At 36.1% G+C, this 18,757-nt stretch overlaps 1 protein-coding gene across 2 annotated transcripts in view; it reads left to right on the top strand.

Moving 5' to 3' along the window:
- The window catches only part of LOC115889161 (cocaine esterase-like), a 56,424-nt gene that overhangs the window by 24,755 nt on the left and 12,912 nt on the right, over nucleotides 1–18,757 (top strand). For both annotated transcript variants that reach the window (XM_030909104.1, XM_030909103.1), the window contains exons 4-7: nucleotides 2,504–2,660; nucleotides 9,215–9,384; nucleotides 17,167–17,373; nucleotides 17,438–17,570. In XM_030909104.1, the coding sequence (XP_030764964.1) occupies nucleotides 2,504–2,660; nucleotides 9,215–9,384; nucleotides 17,167–17,373; nucleotides 17,438–17,570 (667 nt within the window). The remainder of the gene's footprint in view (nucleotides 1–2,503; nucleotides 2,661–9,214; nucleotides 9,385–17,166; nucleotides 17,374–17,437; nucleotides 17,571–18,757) is intronic.

The raw sequence follows: 18,757 nt of genomic DNA, 5'->3' as shown, positions 1-18,757 counted from the left end.
TTTTATATATAAAAACCAATTATTTTGTTTTAACAGCAGGATGACCGGGCGTCGTATCGTTGCAGCCACACTAATATATGTATTTTAATGAAATATAGAAAAACCAAATCAAATTTTATCAAAAATTAACCTAGTGTAATCCAGCGCCAGCGTCTCGAAAAAGCTTAATAATACCGAGAATAGTACATTACCTAGTTGAGATTTTAACATTGAAAATGTTTCTGTTATCCTATATAAGGGAGCCCAAATCGAATTAAAATGCTACATTTGCCACACCATGACGTCATACATACAAGGGTATAGGAAATCTCGGCGCAGCGGCGGCAGTCGGCCAGCGCGCGCAAAAACCATTACATCGCTAATTGTTTATTGATATATCTTTATTAGTTTAAAAGCAAAAAATAAGGGGTTTGCTTTGATACCTTGTCAAGACATAAGCGAAACTTTTAAATTGTTTCTTTTTTTCATTTAGGCCTTCGTTTTTCGTTAAATGAAAGTTATATTAAAAAAAAATCTATTTTTAAACCAAATTTTCGCATGATTGAAATGATTATTCATGAAACTTTTAGAAAACAAGCATGTAATTTATATAATTGTAATATATTCCAGTTAAATGTAATATGTTACTTTATTAATTTAAAAAATATATTAAAAACATATAAAGCTATTAATTGAAATTTTTAGTATGCGAACAATCACAAGAGGCGCTTTATTTACTTTCATTTCTTAACACTATACAGGATGAAGTTCTAAAGGGGGATGGTTTTGTGATCATAGTTCTATCGACGCTTAAATATATAATAGTTCTAAAAGCCTAAAAGACTAAAAGGCTTGATTAGTTATCTTTCTCCATTTGTTTCTATATTTCGCCTTTATTTCATTATCATACTAGGAACTCTTGCTTGAGCCATTCTTTCAAAGTGTCCTAGCCATCTCAGTCTTTGTGCCCTCGCTACTCCCGTTATACTCGGTGCCCGATATAGTTGCTTTAATTCTTCATTTGTTCTTCTGGTCCATATGTTGTCTACCTTCTTTCCTCCAAAAATCTTCCTCAGTATTTTTCATTCCCAAATCTCTAGCCTCGAACTTTCTGCTGCATTGAAGACATGTATAGTCACTATTATTGGTTGTATCATTGTTTGGTACATTCTGATTTTTAAACTTCTAGAGATGTTCCTACTGTTAATAATTTTCTATAGCGCGCTAACACATCTATTTTCTGCCATTATTGTTGCCACAATTTGTTGACTTGATTAGGTAAAAACATCTATATGCTCACTAGCTCTCTATAAAGAAGTAAAAAATCATTTAAATCAATGCATAAACGATCGAGGTGTGACGTATGAACTTAGTCGCTAACACATCTATTTTCTGCCATTATTGTTGCCACAATTTGTTGACTTGATTAGGTAAAAACATCTATATGCTCACTAGCTCTCTATAAAGAAGTAAAAAATCATTTAAATCAATGCATAAACGATTGAAGGTGTGACGCGAACGTAGTCGCGAGAAAAAGCTATTAATTTATTAAATTATTTTATTTAACTCATTAATTTTCATTGAAAAGGAATTTTTGTAATTCGCCACTATATTAGTTAAAAACTAAGAAACTCATATCAAATTTAAGTTTTGCGATTTTGACTTATACTTTTTACAAAATCTGAACACATTTTAAAAGAAAAAAAGTTTGGTTTGGTGTAGTAATAACATTTGTGTAGATTGACTACAAGTTGTATAACATAAATTTCTACGACCGGTCTACCTAGTGGTCTGCAGCATCGCCTTGTGGTGCAAACGTGGGCCTGTTAATCTGTGAGGTGACGCACAAGAGCCAAGAAAAACAGAAGCGTGGCTAAGAATTTAGTAATTAAAAAAAAGTCTTTTAGATACAGTAGTAGGTATTAAAAAGTTTTGTGTTTAAATGGGGTTTGCCTTTAACAGTTAAAAAATTATATCGTAAAGTGTAACTTTCCGTAAGAATTCTTTATCTGTCATTGATCATGATCTGTCATCATGTTAACCTGATGTTTTGTATGTTATTTTGTTTTTTTTTCGAGGTTTTTTTGCTTGCTTGTTTTACGGATAGGTGCGATCGCATAATTATTATTGATAATGTTATATTTAATGCTAACATTACTACTTTTTCAGTGAATCTTTAAATCTGTTGCTTTTTGTTAAGTTCGTTATTTAAACATATGTATGTAATACACTCATATTAACACTAATCATATTTTTACGTTTTTATTCATCATTTTCAATGCCCCCCCGGTTGCATCTTTGTAAAGGACTGTGAATTTTTAGAATCCAAATCTTTTTATTTTTGCAAATTGTATGGCAGTTTATAGTGAGTTTTTATTATATACAGAAAATTGTAGTTTTTTGAGTGAAATCATGTGAAATGCTGTTTTTTTCGATTAGTTGTTTTATCATACATTAACAAATTATGCTTCACAAATTTTGATATTATTATTTTTGTTTATCTGAAAATAAGAATTGTTTATAGCTACCCCAATCAGGATGCACGTTGAAACCAGTTATGGTATACATTCACGGAGGTGGTTTTATAGGAGGATCTTCTGCCTTATCACTGACTGGACCTAAACTGATATTAAACGAAGATGTTGTTTTAGTTACTTTGAATTATCGATTAGGAGCTTTAGGTAATATAAAATAGTTAATAAAGTAGTTTATAGTACCTAGATCAAAAAGAAAATTCTGAAGTTTTTTAATTTATACAGGGTTATTCACAACATACGACAAAAAAAAATACGGAGCATTGTAGCTAAACGATAAGATTTTTACAAATTGTAAGTTTTGGGTTGTATTGTATTGACTAAGAGTGGGTCCCATGGGACCCTCCACTGCGGTCGCGAGGGCCTATTGTGGCTCAGTTTCTACAAGCTCTAATATACAAGAGCGTCAAAGTTCACCCTCAAGACCCAGCCTTTTAATATAGGCCGTTATGTCTGAGGGCGATATGTCTTCTAGGTCTGATAGGTCTAGCATGGGTTTGTCAAACATCTCAAACCTGGTCCTGCCCCCAGCGGGACAGGTACACATAACGTGCTTCATTGTTTCGTCATCTTTCATACAGAGTTGGCATTCGGCGTCTTCCACCAGTCTCATCCTCTGTAGGTGAGATCTCAGCCGGCAGTGGCCCGTGTACACTAAGCGAGCGTACGCGCTCAATTCCTACCGGCCTTTAGGAGTTCTCCTGTTCTATGTTTGGATGGCCCTGCTAGGATTTTCTTGGCATGTTCCATTCCGGGACTGTCATTCCAGTCCCGGAACGTCGCACCCCTAACCCTTTCACAGAGCCTGTCTCTTGCGAGATTTTTAGGAACGCTAAGTGTCGGTTCTGGGCCCACGAATGGCGAGCCTGCACCAATTTTGGCGAGGGAATCAGCACGTTCATTTCCCTCTAGGCCGACATGTCCCGGTATCCATATTAGCGACACTTTGTTTCTATCTCCCAGTATATTGAGTAGTTTCTTACAATGAAGAATCGTCATTGACGTGCTTTTCGTTGCCTCAAGTGCTTTCAGCGCGGCTTGACTATCCGAAAATATGCATATTGTTTTCCCGGTGTATTGCTGTTCTACCAGCATTTGCACACAGGTTTCAATAGCATATAGCTCAGCTTGGAAAATCGTGGTGTGTTTTCCAAGACTGTGGTAGATCTCAGTCTTTGGACTGCTGCAGTAAATTCCTGCGCCAGATCCTTTTTCGTTTTTGGATCCGTCCGTGTACCAACACATTTCCGCATGTAATAAACCGTTTCCCGGCTTATCCCACTCGTCCCTATTCGGAAACAGGACGTTGTAGGTGCGCGTCAAGAGTTGGACTGGTGGTGTGAGATCCGAGACCATTCCCAGAATCGCATCCGACTGTAGTTCTTCTACTAGCCGGTTTTGTATGAACATGATCCTTGGCTTCCTTGGTTGGTTCCTTGGCTTACTCGTGCTATATTTAGAAACCTATATATAGCCCCTCTTTCCAAAAGAATTTGAAGAGGAGGTAGGTCGAGTAGGGTTTCCATAGCTTTTGACGGCGTGTTATGGAAGGCACCAGTCACCGCTAAGCATGCTTGTCGTTGTAGTTTCGACAATTTATTCTTTGCCGTTGTTTGGTTGGCTTTCTGCCACCAGGCAACTGCACCATACGTGATAATAGGTCTGATGGCCGTCACGTATAGCCAGTACATATTTTTGGGGTTTAATCCCCAGTTTCTACCACAAATTCGGCGGCATGCCCATAGAGCATAGCAAGCCTTTTTTGATGTTTTTTCCAGATGAGAGGTCCAGCTAAGTTTTTTGTCCAGGTTTAATCCCAGATACTTAACTTCCTCCGCAAACGGAATTGTCTCACCAAGAAGAATGGGCGGTTTCAGTTTGTCTGTTTTCCTTCTTCTGGTGAATGGTATGATCACGGTTTTCTGTGGGTTTACACTTAATTGTTCCAGTGTGCACCAGCCGTGAATTGCATCTAGGATTTCCTGTATTTTTGAGGAGATGTCCTCCTCTTTGTGTCCTTTTACTAGGATCACCAGGTCGTCCGCATATGCCTGTGCTTCAACCTCGTATGCATCGATGATTGCCATCAGGTCGTCCGCTAACAGGGTCCACAGAAGAGGAGAGAGAACTCCTCCTTGCGGGCATCCCCTGCCCGGAACAAACCTAACGGACTCACCACTGAGCGAGGTCGTTGCTACTCGATTTTTGAGCATTTGCTCAATCCATTCAGTTATGGTAGCTTCGACTCCTCGTGCTTTCACAGCGCCTAGGAGCGATTGAGGGGTGACATTGTTGAATGCTCCCTCAATATCTAGGAATATCCCTACCGCAATTTCTTTGCGATCAAAGGTACTCTTAATTTCCCCTACCAAATTGTTGAGGGCCAGTTCTGTTGATTTTCCCTGTTGATAAGCATATTGTCGGACATTCAGGGGATTAGACGTAAGAATCCTCCCCCTAATGTGTCCATCCAATATCTTCTCCAGAGTCTTCAGCAGAAATGATGTAAGGCTTATTGGTCGATATGAGCCAGGTTGTAGGTTTTGTTTCCCCACTTTCGGTATGTATACCACCTTTGCTCTCGTCCAGTCAGCTGGCAGGTGTGACCATGCCAGACTTGCCCTAAAAATTCTTAATAAGCGAGGGACGATAATGTTCTCAGCCTTCTGCAATAAGGCCGGAAACACCCCGTCCTCTCCTGGAGATTTAAATGGGTCGAAACTTTCGATCACCCCTTTAGTCTCCCTATAGGTGATTACTTTCTTCGCCATCTCCCAATCCTCTTCTTGGGCCGATTTTTACGACGCATGAGTATCGGGGGGGGGGGAGCTCTTCATCACCTAGTATCAAGCAGCCTGGGAAGTGTTTTTGGGCCAAAATCTCTAGCGTTTCTTTCCTGGACTCTGTGAAATTACCGTCGGGGCGCTCTATCGTCCCTAGCTCATTCACTGGTTCTTTTGAGAGAATATTGTGAATTCTGGTTCTTTGAGGTAGATCGACCAGACTCCCACAGAATCTTCTCCAAGACTGTCTCTTCGCCATTCTTATTTCCTTATTGTACTCCGTCAACGTCGTACGATAAGTTTCCCAGTTACCTGACACTTTAGCGCGGTTAAAAAGCTGCCGCACTTCTTTTCTTCTTTTGTCCAGTTTGTTGTTCCACCAAGAGGACTTCCTATTATCCTTCTTTGTTTTAGGTGGACAGTTTTCACTATAAGCTGTTATAATTGCACACCGCAGTTGTTCCGCACTGTGCACGTGTGTGTTGTGGGTTCCAGCAGATGCACGAGTGAGCGGTTGTATCCTTCCCAATCTGTGCACTTAGGATCTCTATATTGCAGGAGAGTTCTTTCACCTACGCTTATTTCAAACTGTATGTGTCTGTGATCCGAGCACGATGGCTCAGATGATACCCTCCAGTTGGATATCCTGTTGCTCAAATAATTAGAGCTGACCGTAATGTCTAAAACCTCTTTCCTGTTACAAGTAATAAAAGTTAGTTTGGAGCCTATATGCCACTATTAACTACTAACCCTTCACCTATTAAGTAATTAAGAATTAACTCACCTCTGAAGTTGGTGTCCGTGCTTCCCCATGCCTCTTTGTGGCCGTTGGCGTCGCATCCTATCACCAGCTGTAGGTTTTTCCTCTTGCAGAAGGAGATTAGTTCTCTCACTTTCTTTGGAGGAGGTAAATCCACTGTCTTGTCTCCAGGGAAATATGCTGAGCAGGTAATGAACTCCATTCCTCCACCGCTCCTCCTCGCTGGGATCTTGATATGTACCGCCACCACATCCTGACAGCAGAACCTATAAAGGTTAAAAGAGTGCACGCTCTTTTTTACTAAAATGCATGCCCTAGGTCTGGTTACTCCAGTGGCAGTAATTAGCCTACCCTCTGCGTCCTCAAGGCCACATACGAGGCCTGAGTTAACCCAAGGTTCTTGAATGAAGGCGAGATGCACGTCTTCCTTCTTGAACCTTCTGCCAAGGACGTTAGAAGCGGCCTTGGCATGTTGCAGGTTAATTTGTATACATTTAACTGCTGCAGCCATCCCTGCAGCAGTGAAATTTAGGTTTTGTTCCCACCATCAGGTGGCCTTCGCCCCCTTTTGGTGGGAAACCTACCTTCGCTTCGCCTGCCTTTCCGGGTGGGTTTGTTCCCACCCGAGTTGCCAGGCTTCTCCGACTTTCCGGAGGGTTTAGCTTTAGGCCCTTTCATGGCCGGGTTTTTCCGTGCCACTCCACTGCCTCTAGCTTTCTCCTCCTGGGTGTTACTAGACCTTGCGGTGTCAGTTTTTCCTCTGGAGGCTGTTGGATTGTTCCCACCATCTCCCGAGGTTGACGCCTTGGTCTGCTCCGTATTGGCCTCGTTCTCCTTATCTCTGGGTTGGAAGGTAATCTGCCCGAACCCAAAGTAGGCCCTGAATCCATTGCGGCGAAGGAGATCCATGGATCTTTTCTTCATCCCGTCCCCTTACTGCCCTGAGTTCCATGCCCTGCCATGGCGAAAAGTCGTTGACCATCCTTTCTAACCACGCAGCGCTGGTCTCGTCGGTACAGACCACAAGTAGCCATCCAGGCCGAATCGAGCAGCCTTGGAAGCGTACTTGTAGCCCCTCCTCAGTAATTGCATCCACTGCCTTCAAAATGGCAAGTTTCAGCAACAAGAGTTGCTCGGCGGATAGGGTGTTCTCTGGGTGGTTAGGTCGGATTACTCCAACTCTTATTTCCCCAGCAGCCTCCACGTAGCTTTTTGCGCCCTCCCTACGAGGCTTCTTAGCGCTCTGTTCGGGAGTACTTGCATCCGAGCGGATGCGCTTGCTAGCACTAGGTGCACCAGTGTGAGGTTTGTTCTCCTCCGAGTTGATTTGTATCCCCCCGGAAGAGGTTCCCCCACTCATCTGTGCCCTCTGTTTCTCCGCTTGCCGCTGCAGAATCGACTGCAAAGCGGTCTCATAGGGCATTCCGCCCTTGAGAAGTCTTGAGAGGAGCTTTCTTGACGCCCCTCCAAACCTTTTCTTTTTCAGGGACAATTTCTCCATTTGCTTGGAGATCCCGAAAGGAGGTTCACCATCTGCCTTCTTAGGCGAAGGGATCTTGGCCCCTCTCTTTCCTGATCCGGCTGAGGTGAGTTGCTTGGGGTAGGAATAGTCCCACGCTCCTTTGTTTCCTCCTCCTTGGGAGAAGGATCGGGACGGTTTAATCCATCCTCGTCATTAAGGTTTTTGTTATTTTCTTGGTCCATATAATGATCCCACGAGTAGCAAGGGAAGAAACGACGATCACGGCAGAGCCCCGCAGTACCGTGACTAGGCATTTATGAACTGGGAGGTCGCCCGGTATCCCAGGTTAGTCGCTAGTGGTCAGGATTCCCCCTGATCATCCATCACTTTGGCGCGCACTATACCGTAGGATTTGGGGAGGTTTTTATAGTGGTACCTCATCCACGTGGCTCAGAGTAAAGCCAAAGCCCCCATGTCTCTCCTAGGAAAGACTTACGGTATGACGGATGTTAAGTCCCGAAGGAGGTCCCGTCCGGCATCGTTTTATGTCTTGGTGCAGTTCCCTGGCCACGACACTACAGCCAGGGACAAGACATTGAGATGCTCCTTAGACTTAGCCAGAGCGCAGGAGGGGTCCCCTCGGGTGCCCTGGCCGGGAGCTTCCCCACCAACGTCAAGGTCTCGCATCTAATAGGGGAAGAAGTTTTGGGTTCGTTGAAGGACTATTAGAGCTAAAATTTAAAAATTTACAAGACAACTTACAAAATTCAGAGTGCCTATAAAAATAGTACCCAAATAATTAAAAAATATCAAAGTTGTATTTTTCCGTGTCATATGTGGTGAATTAAACCTGTATATTAAAAAAATTAAAAAAAGTCAGGTTAGTTACGCTATTTATACAGGATGAGTCTTAAATAAGTGCAAATATTTTTAGGGCTAGGGTAGATTTCGATAAAAGAAACATATTTTCTCTTTACCGTTTTTCAAATAAATCTAAAATAACCGAGATATTTTACTTTGAAAAAATTTTTAACTAAAAAAATTTCCAAAAATTCTAAATTTTTATTTTTTTGCAAAAAAACCTCATAATCGTGTTTCTGGGGTCGAAATATACTACCCCTAAAATATTTGCGCTTATTTAAAACTCACCTTGTATATTACAAGAGCGCCTGGAATGATTTTAATATTCAAAAATTCACGAAAAATCACGAAAAATGTTCTATAGAAAATTAATTTTTAAATAAATTAGGGTTAGAACGATTTCCGAATATGCAGCCGGGTCAGCCGGTAATTTTATATAAAAAACTTTAGCAAATAGGCCTATATGACAAATATTTTTTTCTGTTATGTTTTGTTGTTCGGTATCGGTCATAAATAAAATATTATTTTATATATTGATTGACGTTTCGATTTATTCTTCCAATTCAAAAAAAAGAATCCAAAATAATTTTATAAATATTTCAATTGATTTTTACTTATGACACAAATAGAATTATTATATTATTAATTAATAACCAAAAACATCGGGATAAAAAAAATATAAAAAGATAAAACTATTACAAAAAAGAATTAAGTTAAAAAACACACCTTATCTTTTTTCTAAGCACTAAAACTATTCACAAAAATTATATTTTCCCTACTATGTATATAATAAAATACAGGCACGAATAGTTTTCTAAAATAAACAATATTTTAGGATTTCTATGCATAGACGATACATCTCTTGATGTCCCTGGGAACGCTGGTTTAAAGGATCAAACAATGGCTTTGAGATGGGTTAAGGAAAATATATCTTACTTTAATGGCGACCCAAATAATGTCACAATATTTGGTGTGAGTGCTGGAGGGGCTGCAGTCCAGTTTCAGGTAGAATTTTGATATTGTATACAGACTTATGGATTTGCGTATTTTTAGTACATTTTAACCGGTTAATCGATAAACCGGTAATGCAATCCTTACACGGACTGCCTTTGCAAACTATTTAGATTGATGTAATAAGCAAAAGTTTTAACATAGCCATTAGTCAAATGATACTTCACTTCTTAAATGATAATTTGAACATAACTAGTGACTCTCTCTACTTGTGTTTGAAAAATATTTTTTTTATTAACTCGGTAAGTGGCTTCTAACTTATTAGCTAACTAAATTACTTCCGGTTACTAGTCGGTGTAGTGAATACCAGTCGCCGTGGGTAGTTATGATCTATCAGGGAAAATGCTTTTACTAATAAGGAAAAAAAAAATGGCAATGTTTTAAAATCTATTATTAAGTGAAAACAACTTAATACAAAGTTACCTTTATTTTTGACCAAAATAAAGAACGAAGGAGAGAAATAACTGTTTCCATTTTCTTTGTCTGGCAAATTGATTTTTTAATTTAGTGACCGTAAAGTTTGTAAGATTTAAGGACATAGGAAATCCCATGTAAATTTTGAAACGGTCAAATATTATCTCCCCAGGTGATTTTATGCAAAAATTGTATTAGACTTCTTTGAAGAGGCATTAAAGTTATACTTTTGTCTAAAGTTTCATTATACAGGGTTGTTCACCACATACGACACGGAGTATTGTAGCTAAACGATTAGATTTTTAGTAGAACTACTCAACTTTACAACTTTTTTAGAACTACAATTTAAAAATATTTTTACAAGATACAGAGTGTTCCAAATAAATAAAAAATATCAAAGTTGATTTTTTTTTAAATGGAACACCCTGTATATTATTACATTTCTAGTTTCTACGATTAAAATAAAGGTAAATTTGATTAAGGTTTATTACACTTAAACCTTACAGTTTTTGAAATATTTTCAATTTTGTAAAATTGCAGTAAAAATTTTAAGGCTTCATTTCTCCGAGGGTATCAAAGTTTTTAATGCTAAATATTTACTGAAGTTAATTTATTGATCAGTTATTGTGTTGCAATAATAAAAATAATACTACCTCATACAGAGTGTCTACAAATTTATTTTAAATAATTTCTAGCTTTAAACGGCAATAACTTTTTTTAACGTTTAATTTAAATAGAATGCCCTGTATATTTTAGGAGAATATGATGCACAATTTAATTGTCTATCGAATTGTATTATACCACTTTTTACCTATCCCTTCAAGTTTTCGTAGAAAATGCATTTTCTTATAATTTAGACCTTATTTATCAAATATATATACCCATGGAATATTGACATTTTAGATTATTTTTAGAGCAACAAATGTACAAAATGTACAGGCTAGTAATATTCTCGTTTTAGCAAAACGATAATATTACTAGCCCATTTGTATGCAAAAAGAAAACTATTTAAATCTTTATAAAAGAGTATACCGTTATTTCCGCCCAAATACTAATTAATTACATACTTAATTGTGTTAGTTAATAAATTATTCTTAATTAATGTGGATTTGAATCAGAAATCAATATAATAAATAAGTTATGAAAATGAACGTCTCTGTTGTTATAAATAAACATTAATTTGACAAAAAATGAAATATCATTTCTAAGTTGTTACTTTTTACCACACTGACTGTCTAATACACATACCAAATTCATTTTTTGGTATTTGGAGCAATTGTTATTAATCAACGCAAACAGTGAATTAATGCAGTTTGAATACTGGAATCATATTAATTGGTCCTCTTTATCAAATATTTAAACAGTTTTTTTTTATTTTTTTAATAAATAAAATAATCGAACTATATCGACAATATTAGTGTCTGTACTCTTTAAAAATGTGGTACATCTTTAAAAATAATCTAAAATGTCAGTATTCGATGGGTATATTGATAAATGAGTTCTGAATTACAAGAAAATGCATTATCTACGGAAACTTGAAGAGATAGGTAAAAAATGGCATAATACAATTTGATAGACAATTAAATTGTGTATCTGATTATCATAAAATATATAGGGTGTTCCATTTAAATTAAACAAGTTATTGCCGTTTAAAGTTAGTAATTATTTAAAATAAATTTTTAGACACTCTGTATAAGGTAGTATAATTTTTATTATTGCAACACAATAACTGATCAATAAATAAACTTCAGTAAATATTTAGCATTAAAAACTTTAATACCCTCCGAGAAAGAAAGCCTTAAAATTTTTACTGCAATTTTACAAAGTTGAAAATATTTTAAAAACGGTAAGGTTTAAGTGTAATAAACCGTAATCAAATTTACCTTTATTTTAATCGTAGAAACTAAAAATCTAATAATATACAGGGTGTTCCATTTAAAAAAATACAACTTTGATATTTTTTATTTATTTGGGACACTCTGTATCTTGTAAATATATTTTTAAATTGTAGCTCTAATAGTCCTTCAACAAACCCAAAACTTACAATTTGTAAAAATCTAATCATTTAGCTACTATACTCCGTATCGTATGTGGTGAACAACCCTGTATTTGTAATAGGCATCTAAAAGTTATTTGCACAAATCTATATGCAAATTATTAAAAATTTATAATATGGTCTAATAGAAAGCTACAATTAAAATACCAGCAAAATATGATTTTGTCATTGTCCAATTCGATGTCACATTTTTTTAGTTTACAAGAATTTATTTGGTTTGGAAAGGATGGTTATTTTTCTCTGAATTTGAATGATTATCTACAAAAGAATTAGTTGAACAGAAAATAGCATTAGCAAAGTATGACTTGATTGCTGTTCTTTACTCGACCATTCGCTCTTACCACATACATCCGCAATAATTTAACAAACAAAAAAAGAAATATTTGTAATTAAAGGAACTTTATTAAGCTCTGCCAATTAATAAAATGTAATCCCGGGTCTTGTGCAGAACAGGTCCCCACGAATTCGAGGTTTTTTTAATTTTTAATGTGGATCCCATAGTTAATGGAATAGTTTAAAAGACAAAAATTGTTGGATGAACCACTTTTTCTAGGAAAAAAAAATAATTAAAAATTCAAAATTTTTACTACATTTCAATGCGAAAACTCCCTATTATAACCTTCGTAAAGCGAGCAAAATACAAAGTTATGCACAGTATTGCCAGACTCACCCTGTGTAAAATCGACGAAAACGTTCGACTTTATATTCGTTTTTTTACAGTTAGTGCGTACTTTAAGAACACGAAAAATTAAAAATATAATAAACGAGGCAAAACAAAAAAAAAACACTATAAAAATAAATTGACATTAAAATTTTTACATAATTTAATAATATTAATTAATTTGTTTCGTGATCTTCAGCTGTATTACAGCTGAAGATCACGAAATTTATGTACCTACATCCAAATCCTCACGTTCGTCATCACCCACTACCATGTACTTCGTCTTCTTTGTGTTTATTGTTAGGCCCCATTTCGAATATGCCTAATACAGTTTTCTAAACATATAACTGGAGTCGTCTCTGTCTCCCGCTATTAAGACCTGGTCATCGGCAAAGAGTAAAGTATATAAAGTGTCTTTTCCTACTGGGATTCCCATTCTACGGCATTTCCAAAAAGTTATTGTTGTTTTCTTCCTGTTAAATTACTTTTGTTTTAGTTTCAAACCTGTGCCTAGTTTATTCTTTAAACTGTTCACTTATTCGGTATAGGCTTTCCGGAGACTGACCTGCGAACAAATCTAACAGAGCGGGCATACTATTTTCATCAAAATGCTGTTTAACCTTCGTAACTTTTAGAAGTTGAGAAAATCTTAATTATTATTTTATACAAAATTACTCAATTTGGTACATTCAAATTTTTCTACACAAAATGACATCGAATTTGACAATGACACAATCAAATTTTTGTTGGTATTTTAATTGTAGCTTCTTTTGCTTTTTTTTGGCCATATTGTAGCGTTTTTTTAAACAACTACCACTGCGAACGGCAGCTTTTCATCGGAGAGCAGTCGTGGATAAGGTATTTCACTGGAAAGAAAACTAATTAATAACAATAAACAAAAAAATAGATATTGGGCGCCAGACATGTACAGAGAAAGAAAACACAGTTGTATAATACTTAAAACTAATGACTATATTTATTCATGACGTTCTTTGCTGATACATGACATTGTAGAGTTCTAGTAAATATATAGTGGTTATATGTCAAAGAAAGTGGTGGTAAGAGTCGTACTAAATATCAATGAAAACAACTACGATAAAATACAGGACATGTAAAGTTTAAGAGAAAATATGAAATGTAGCATTACTTTAATTAAATCGATATATTCCATATGATGCTAAATCGAAGATGTTACAACCTGTAGATTCTAGAATCTATGTTTGATTATCCATCTATTAAAATAGTGCAATAATATCTATAAAAGTAATACCATTACAAGACGTAATGCAATGAAACCTAAGATCTAAATTATATTTTAAAGATTATATCGACATGAATGTTCTTAACAATCTAACCACTGAACATAGTCTGTACGATATTACTTAAGATGTACGTTATTGTTTAAGACTGAAAATATTTTAGATGTTAAATGTAAAACTAGAACTTAAATATACACTTAGCTGTTCTTTTATGTAACCTTGCTTCAAACAGTAGCAGCGTGAGGTGGTCTAGCATCTATGTACTGTCTGTCGGCGATCCTGTTGGTCAAAACAACAAAAGGGGCCAGATTGGGTACACCATGAATCCTTACAGCCGTAGCTACTGACTAGGCTTAGAAATGGGAGTGAAGCAGCATGGGACTCAAGCTACATCCACGCTGTGGCACTTAGATGTAAGAAAAAATCGTTCTTACTGGGGACACTCGTCCACAGGACATCTGTACATAAGATAATGTCTGTACATAAGACACTACCCGTACCTTGGACACAGTCCGTACCTTGGACACAGTCCGTACCTTGGACACAGTCCGTACCTTGGACGCAGTCCGTACCTTCGAAATAGTCCGTACCTTGGACACAGTCCGTACCTTGGACACAGTCCGTACCTTGAATACAGTCCGTACCTTGGACACAGTCCGTACCTTGGACCCACGAAATACTTCCGAGGGCTCAATAAATAATAAACAACATGTCCTTTCTTCCATGTGACATTCTAGAGGACAAAAGAAAAGGGACGCCAACGTGCCAGCAAAACACAAATACAAGTTGGGACATCCGTAACTCTACCCTGTAGCCTCGAAATAGCAGCTGATTCAAATTATACAGCAAGACTTAAATAATCACCATTTCCAAAAGCTGGGATACAACAGAGCGTCAAAACAAAGTGAGGTTAAGCACGGAGACAGTTGACAGAAGCGATGTTGACAGCACCTCCTCAGAGCAATAACAGGGTTGTGTCGAACGATAACAGGGTTGGCGACTAGGGAACGTAAAAATTACGTGTCAAATAAACTATCCGGCCTGAACGAGAGGGAATCCGGTGATGCTAGGCCAGACATCATATATTATATATGAAAAAGACATGTAACGAACTAAAAACGTTACAATATTATAAGTTTCACTAATGTGAAAGTAGATTTTCGCAAATAACTTTTAAATGACTATTCCAAATGAAACGAAATTCTAGACAAAAGTACATCTTTAACGCCTCTTCAAAAAAGTCTAATACAACTTTTTCATAAAATTATCTGGGGAGGTAATACCTATTTAACCTTGACGAAACCCATACAGCACGTCCAAATGAAATTACGTTTCTACAAGGGAGACACATGAGAAACAAAACATGTTAAAGTGAACCTAAGTGTTCATCTAGTTCTAACATATACATATGAGATACACGCAGGTTTATATTGATCGAATTTTGTGATACAGTGTTTATTAGTTTATACACCGTATACACTCAAGATTCTAAAGAGTTTTTTGTAACGTAACAAATAATTATTAAAATGATGAAATCTGACGTCGGTATTTGAGACATACAATGTATAAGTCATATGTATGTGTGATACTTCGTATCATAGTTGTGCCTATAGTACACACCTTATAAAAATGTGACGTATACACATAATATAAATATCTATATAGACACTTTGTAATAGTGTACTGTTGTGTCTACATTCTAGCATGAAATGAAGGTGTGCGCACGCGCGGATAGACTCAGCGTAGATACACCGACCAAGTGTATCTTATGTGTCCTCTCTCCTTTCTCCTTTCTAGGAGTGGTATGTGTTAGCATCCATTATTGTTTTATCATTCGGAAGCTCTATATAAATGTTTAAAAGCACAAGTTTTTAATTACCTTGTTACACCTTCCTAAGAGTATTATTAATATTATAGCGGCGACTCTTCCCTTACTCGATACCCAATTTACCAAATTTTGACTCCAATGAATGAATACTCCAAATATTCTCGTGTAATGATAAAGAGGTTAGCTCTGCAATATATTTTTTTTTTTAATTTGGAAATAATAAAAATCTAAATGGAGCAGAGAAAGAAAGATTTACACTTCAAAGAATACAGTGATATTCGGTAAGTTATTGATGGATCAATATACAGATATGTTTAATATTCAATAATCAGTTTCATCTAGAATTTAAGGGTGATATTGTTAATCTGGAAATAAAATACAATAAAGTCCAACAGAGTGCTCGATGAATGAGTATGCTAACAAACCAACTGTTTGGAGGGAAAAGAGGAGAAAAAAAAATGACTAAACGAAGTCCACCAAATCGTGGCGATATACCAGTGTTTACCATTTTAGTATGTTGTTATACTAGGTACTTATATTTTTAATACATTTTGATACAAATTCTGTTCTTTTACAGTGTTTTCTTACTTCTGGTTTCTGCAGTGTAAATAATAATTATTATTGTGTTATTTGCGCTATTGCGTTCCATGATATAAAGAAATATAAGAATTTTATTTTTTAACCACTTAATCCATTTTATGGAAGAAAAATGGTACATTTAATACAAAACAAAAATGGAACAATTTTAAGGCTACTTCTCTTGAACTTACGATCGAGATACTTTTGGAAAATACAAAGTCTTGCCTTCCTAATTTTCGTTCTAAAAAGATATAATTGGTATCATTGAATAAATATTTCTTAAAAAGAACGAAAAGTTAGGCATCAAAACTTGTATTATTTCCTAAATTCGTTCATAAGAAGTAGTTTTATCTACCACAAGATGTGAGGCGGACGTTTAACCCTTGTGCATACGTGTTGAACTACAATGTGTAAACGTAGCATATTTATATCGGGGGAATTGTGTCACCCTGTGTCTACATCTAAAGGTGTGTATTCATTATCCGAACGAACGAACGAACGAACGAATGAAAGTGCGGTATCGAAAGACGGTGACCGAACGCATGCGGCCGTTCGTTCGTTCGCTCGACCATCCGTTTCGAGTCGGTACATCAAAGGCGTTCGCCAACAAATGCCTCCGGTCTTCTCGTGCGGTCCTATCGTGCGGTCCCCGTTCATACCACTAGCGAACATTCGTTCGTTCGTTCGTGCGGATAATGAATACGCACCTTAATAATGCAAACATATCGTAAATGTGATTTGATGTGCTGTATGGGAATATTTGGTAATGAAACATGGTACGGAATATTTGGTAAATTATTTTAAAATTTTAAGTAGAGTGCAACATTTTCTAACAGGCAAATAACATAAACATATGAAAAAAATGCATTGATACTGAAAAATATGTAATTATCTTTCGATATTTGATATGTTGAAATAGGTGGCGATTTTAATTATCATTCCACAATTTTTTATACTAAAAACAATACTTTTCTTATAGATATTATCTCCGTCTGCTAAAGGACTATTTCACAAGGCCATAATGCAAAGTGGTTCAGCCTTAAACCCATGGGCGTGGGGCCAAAAAAATTCTGTTGAGCTGGCTAATTTATTAAAACCCGGTATAAAAACTGAAAAGGAAGCCCTAGAAATTTTAGTAAACGCACCAGTAGCTGACTTGTATTCCGCATCGATAAAAATTACTGATGTACGTACCTACAAAAAATTATTTGGTACCTACCTACATAATATGAACTGATGAATTATTGCAGAATCTTCTTGACAGTAGCAAAAGAAGACCATTTGGACCAGTGGTGGAAAAACCAAATCCCACTGCTTTTCTTACTGATAATCCCATTGATATTTTAACCTCTGGAAGTTTTAGTCAGGTTCCTCTTATTCAAGGTAAAATTGTGTGCTTTCCAATTAAAATATAAGCTAATAAATTAAAAACTTTAACCATATTATATACAGTATTTAACCATATTATATTTCGCAGGTGTATAGAATAACCTGGCTTTTTGCAAAAAGACTAGGCATATTATAAAATGCCGGCTTTTTGTAAAAATTCCTTTTTACAAAAAGCCTATCTATTTTCAGTCACTTTACAAAAAGCCTAATCAGAATTAGGCATATTAAACAATGATGATGTTTTCTATACACTTCTGCAAAAAGACTGTCTGTTTTCAGTCATTTTACAAAATGCCAAATCGGGAATCAAGGCCAGGTGGATTAAAGTTTAGTCAGCTATGAGCATAAGCGTATTGAATAATTTACGCTTTAATAAAAATACCCCATTTTTCGTATACAAAAACCATGAACGGTAAATTAATAGGATTGATCATCCTCATAAGACGTACGTTTGCCTCTTCCCGCGCTTCAGCGGACAGTTGTGACGTCATTGTAGTCCTTGTCATGATAGTGTGTATTATTGGTTGCCTATGGTAAACTTATAAAAATAACAGCTGAGAAATTTTGAGTCAATTATTTTGTCGATTTTAAATGTGAAAACGGTGTTTTTAAAGTTTTTAGAGCTACAGAGTATATAAATACGTTCAGTTTGTGTTGTGGATTATGACTAAGTGCTTACTAAGTGCCTACGATATTGTTTAGTAATTATATTAAAGCAAAATATGGAAGCACTCTAAAAAGAATGCCTGCAAAAGGTGATGCTGGGAACTACGACTGTTCTTAAAAATGCATTATACGAGTATCTAATTTGATTTTTACAATTAATTTTCTACAGGGTGTCATTGAAATGATGTAGAAAAATCGTAAAATCCTAAAAATAGTAAAAAATTCCTATAAGTATAGGACAGAAAATGCATATTAAAAGGGCACTGAAAAGGTGAATTTAAAAAACGGTTGTTTTGAAATTGTGGGCTTAAAAAAGCTGTAGGTTTGGCAACATAGGCAGTAGGTTAAATTTACAAAAAAGCAATCCCATAAAAAATTTGTGGTTCTCAAAATATGAATAAAAAATATACATGGTTTTTTATTTTTTCAAATAAAATAACGCTACGTCGTTATTTTGTACTTGAAAAAACGGCAAAAAGAAAATGTTTCTTTTATCGATATTTACCAGCCACAAA

Source organism: Sitophilus oryzae, unplaced genomic scaffold (assembly GCF_002938485.1).
Source record: "Sitophilus oryzae breed Bouriz unplaced genomic scaffold, Soryzae_2.0 scaffold_811_pilon_pilon, whole genome shotgun sequence".
NCBI classification, from domain to species: domain Eukaryota; kingdom Metazoa; phylum Arthropoda; class Insecta; order Coleoptera; family Curculionidae; genus Sitophilus; species Sitophilus oryzae.
The sequence above is the reverse complement of the archived record's forward strand: the minus strand, read 5'-3'. Positions and strand labels throughout refer to the sequence as shown.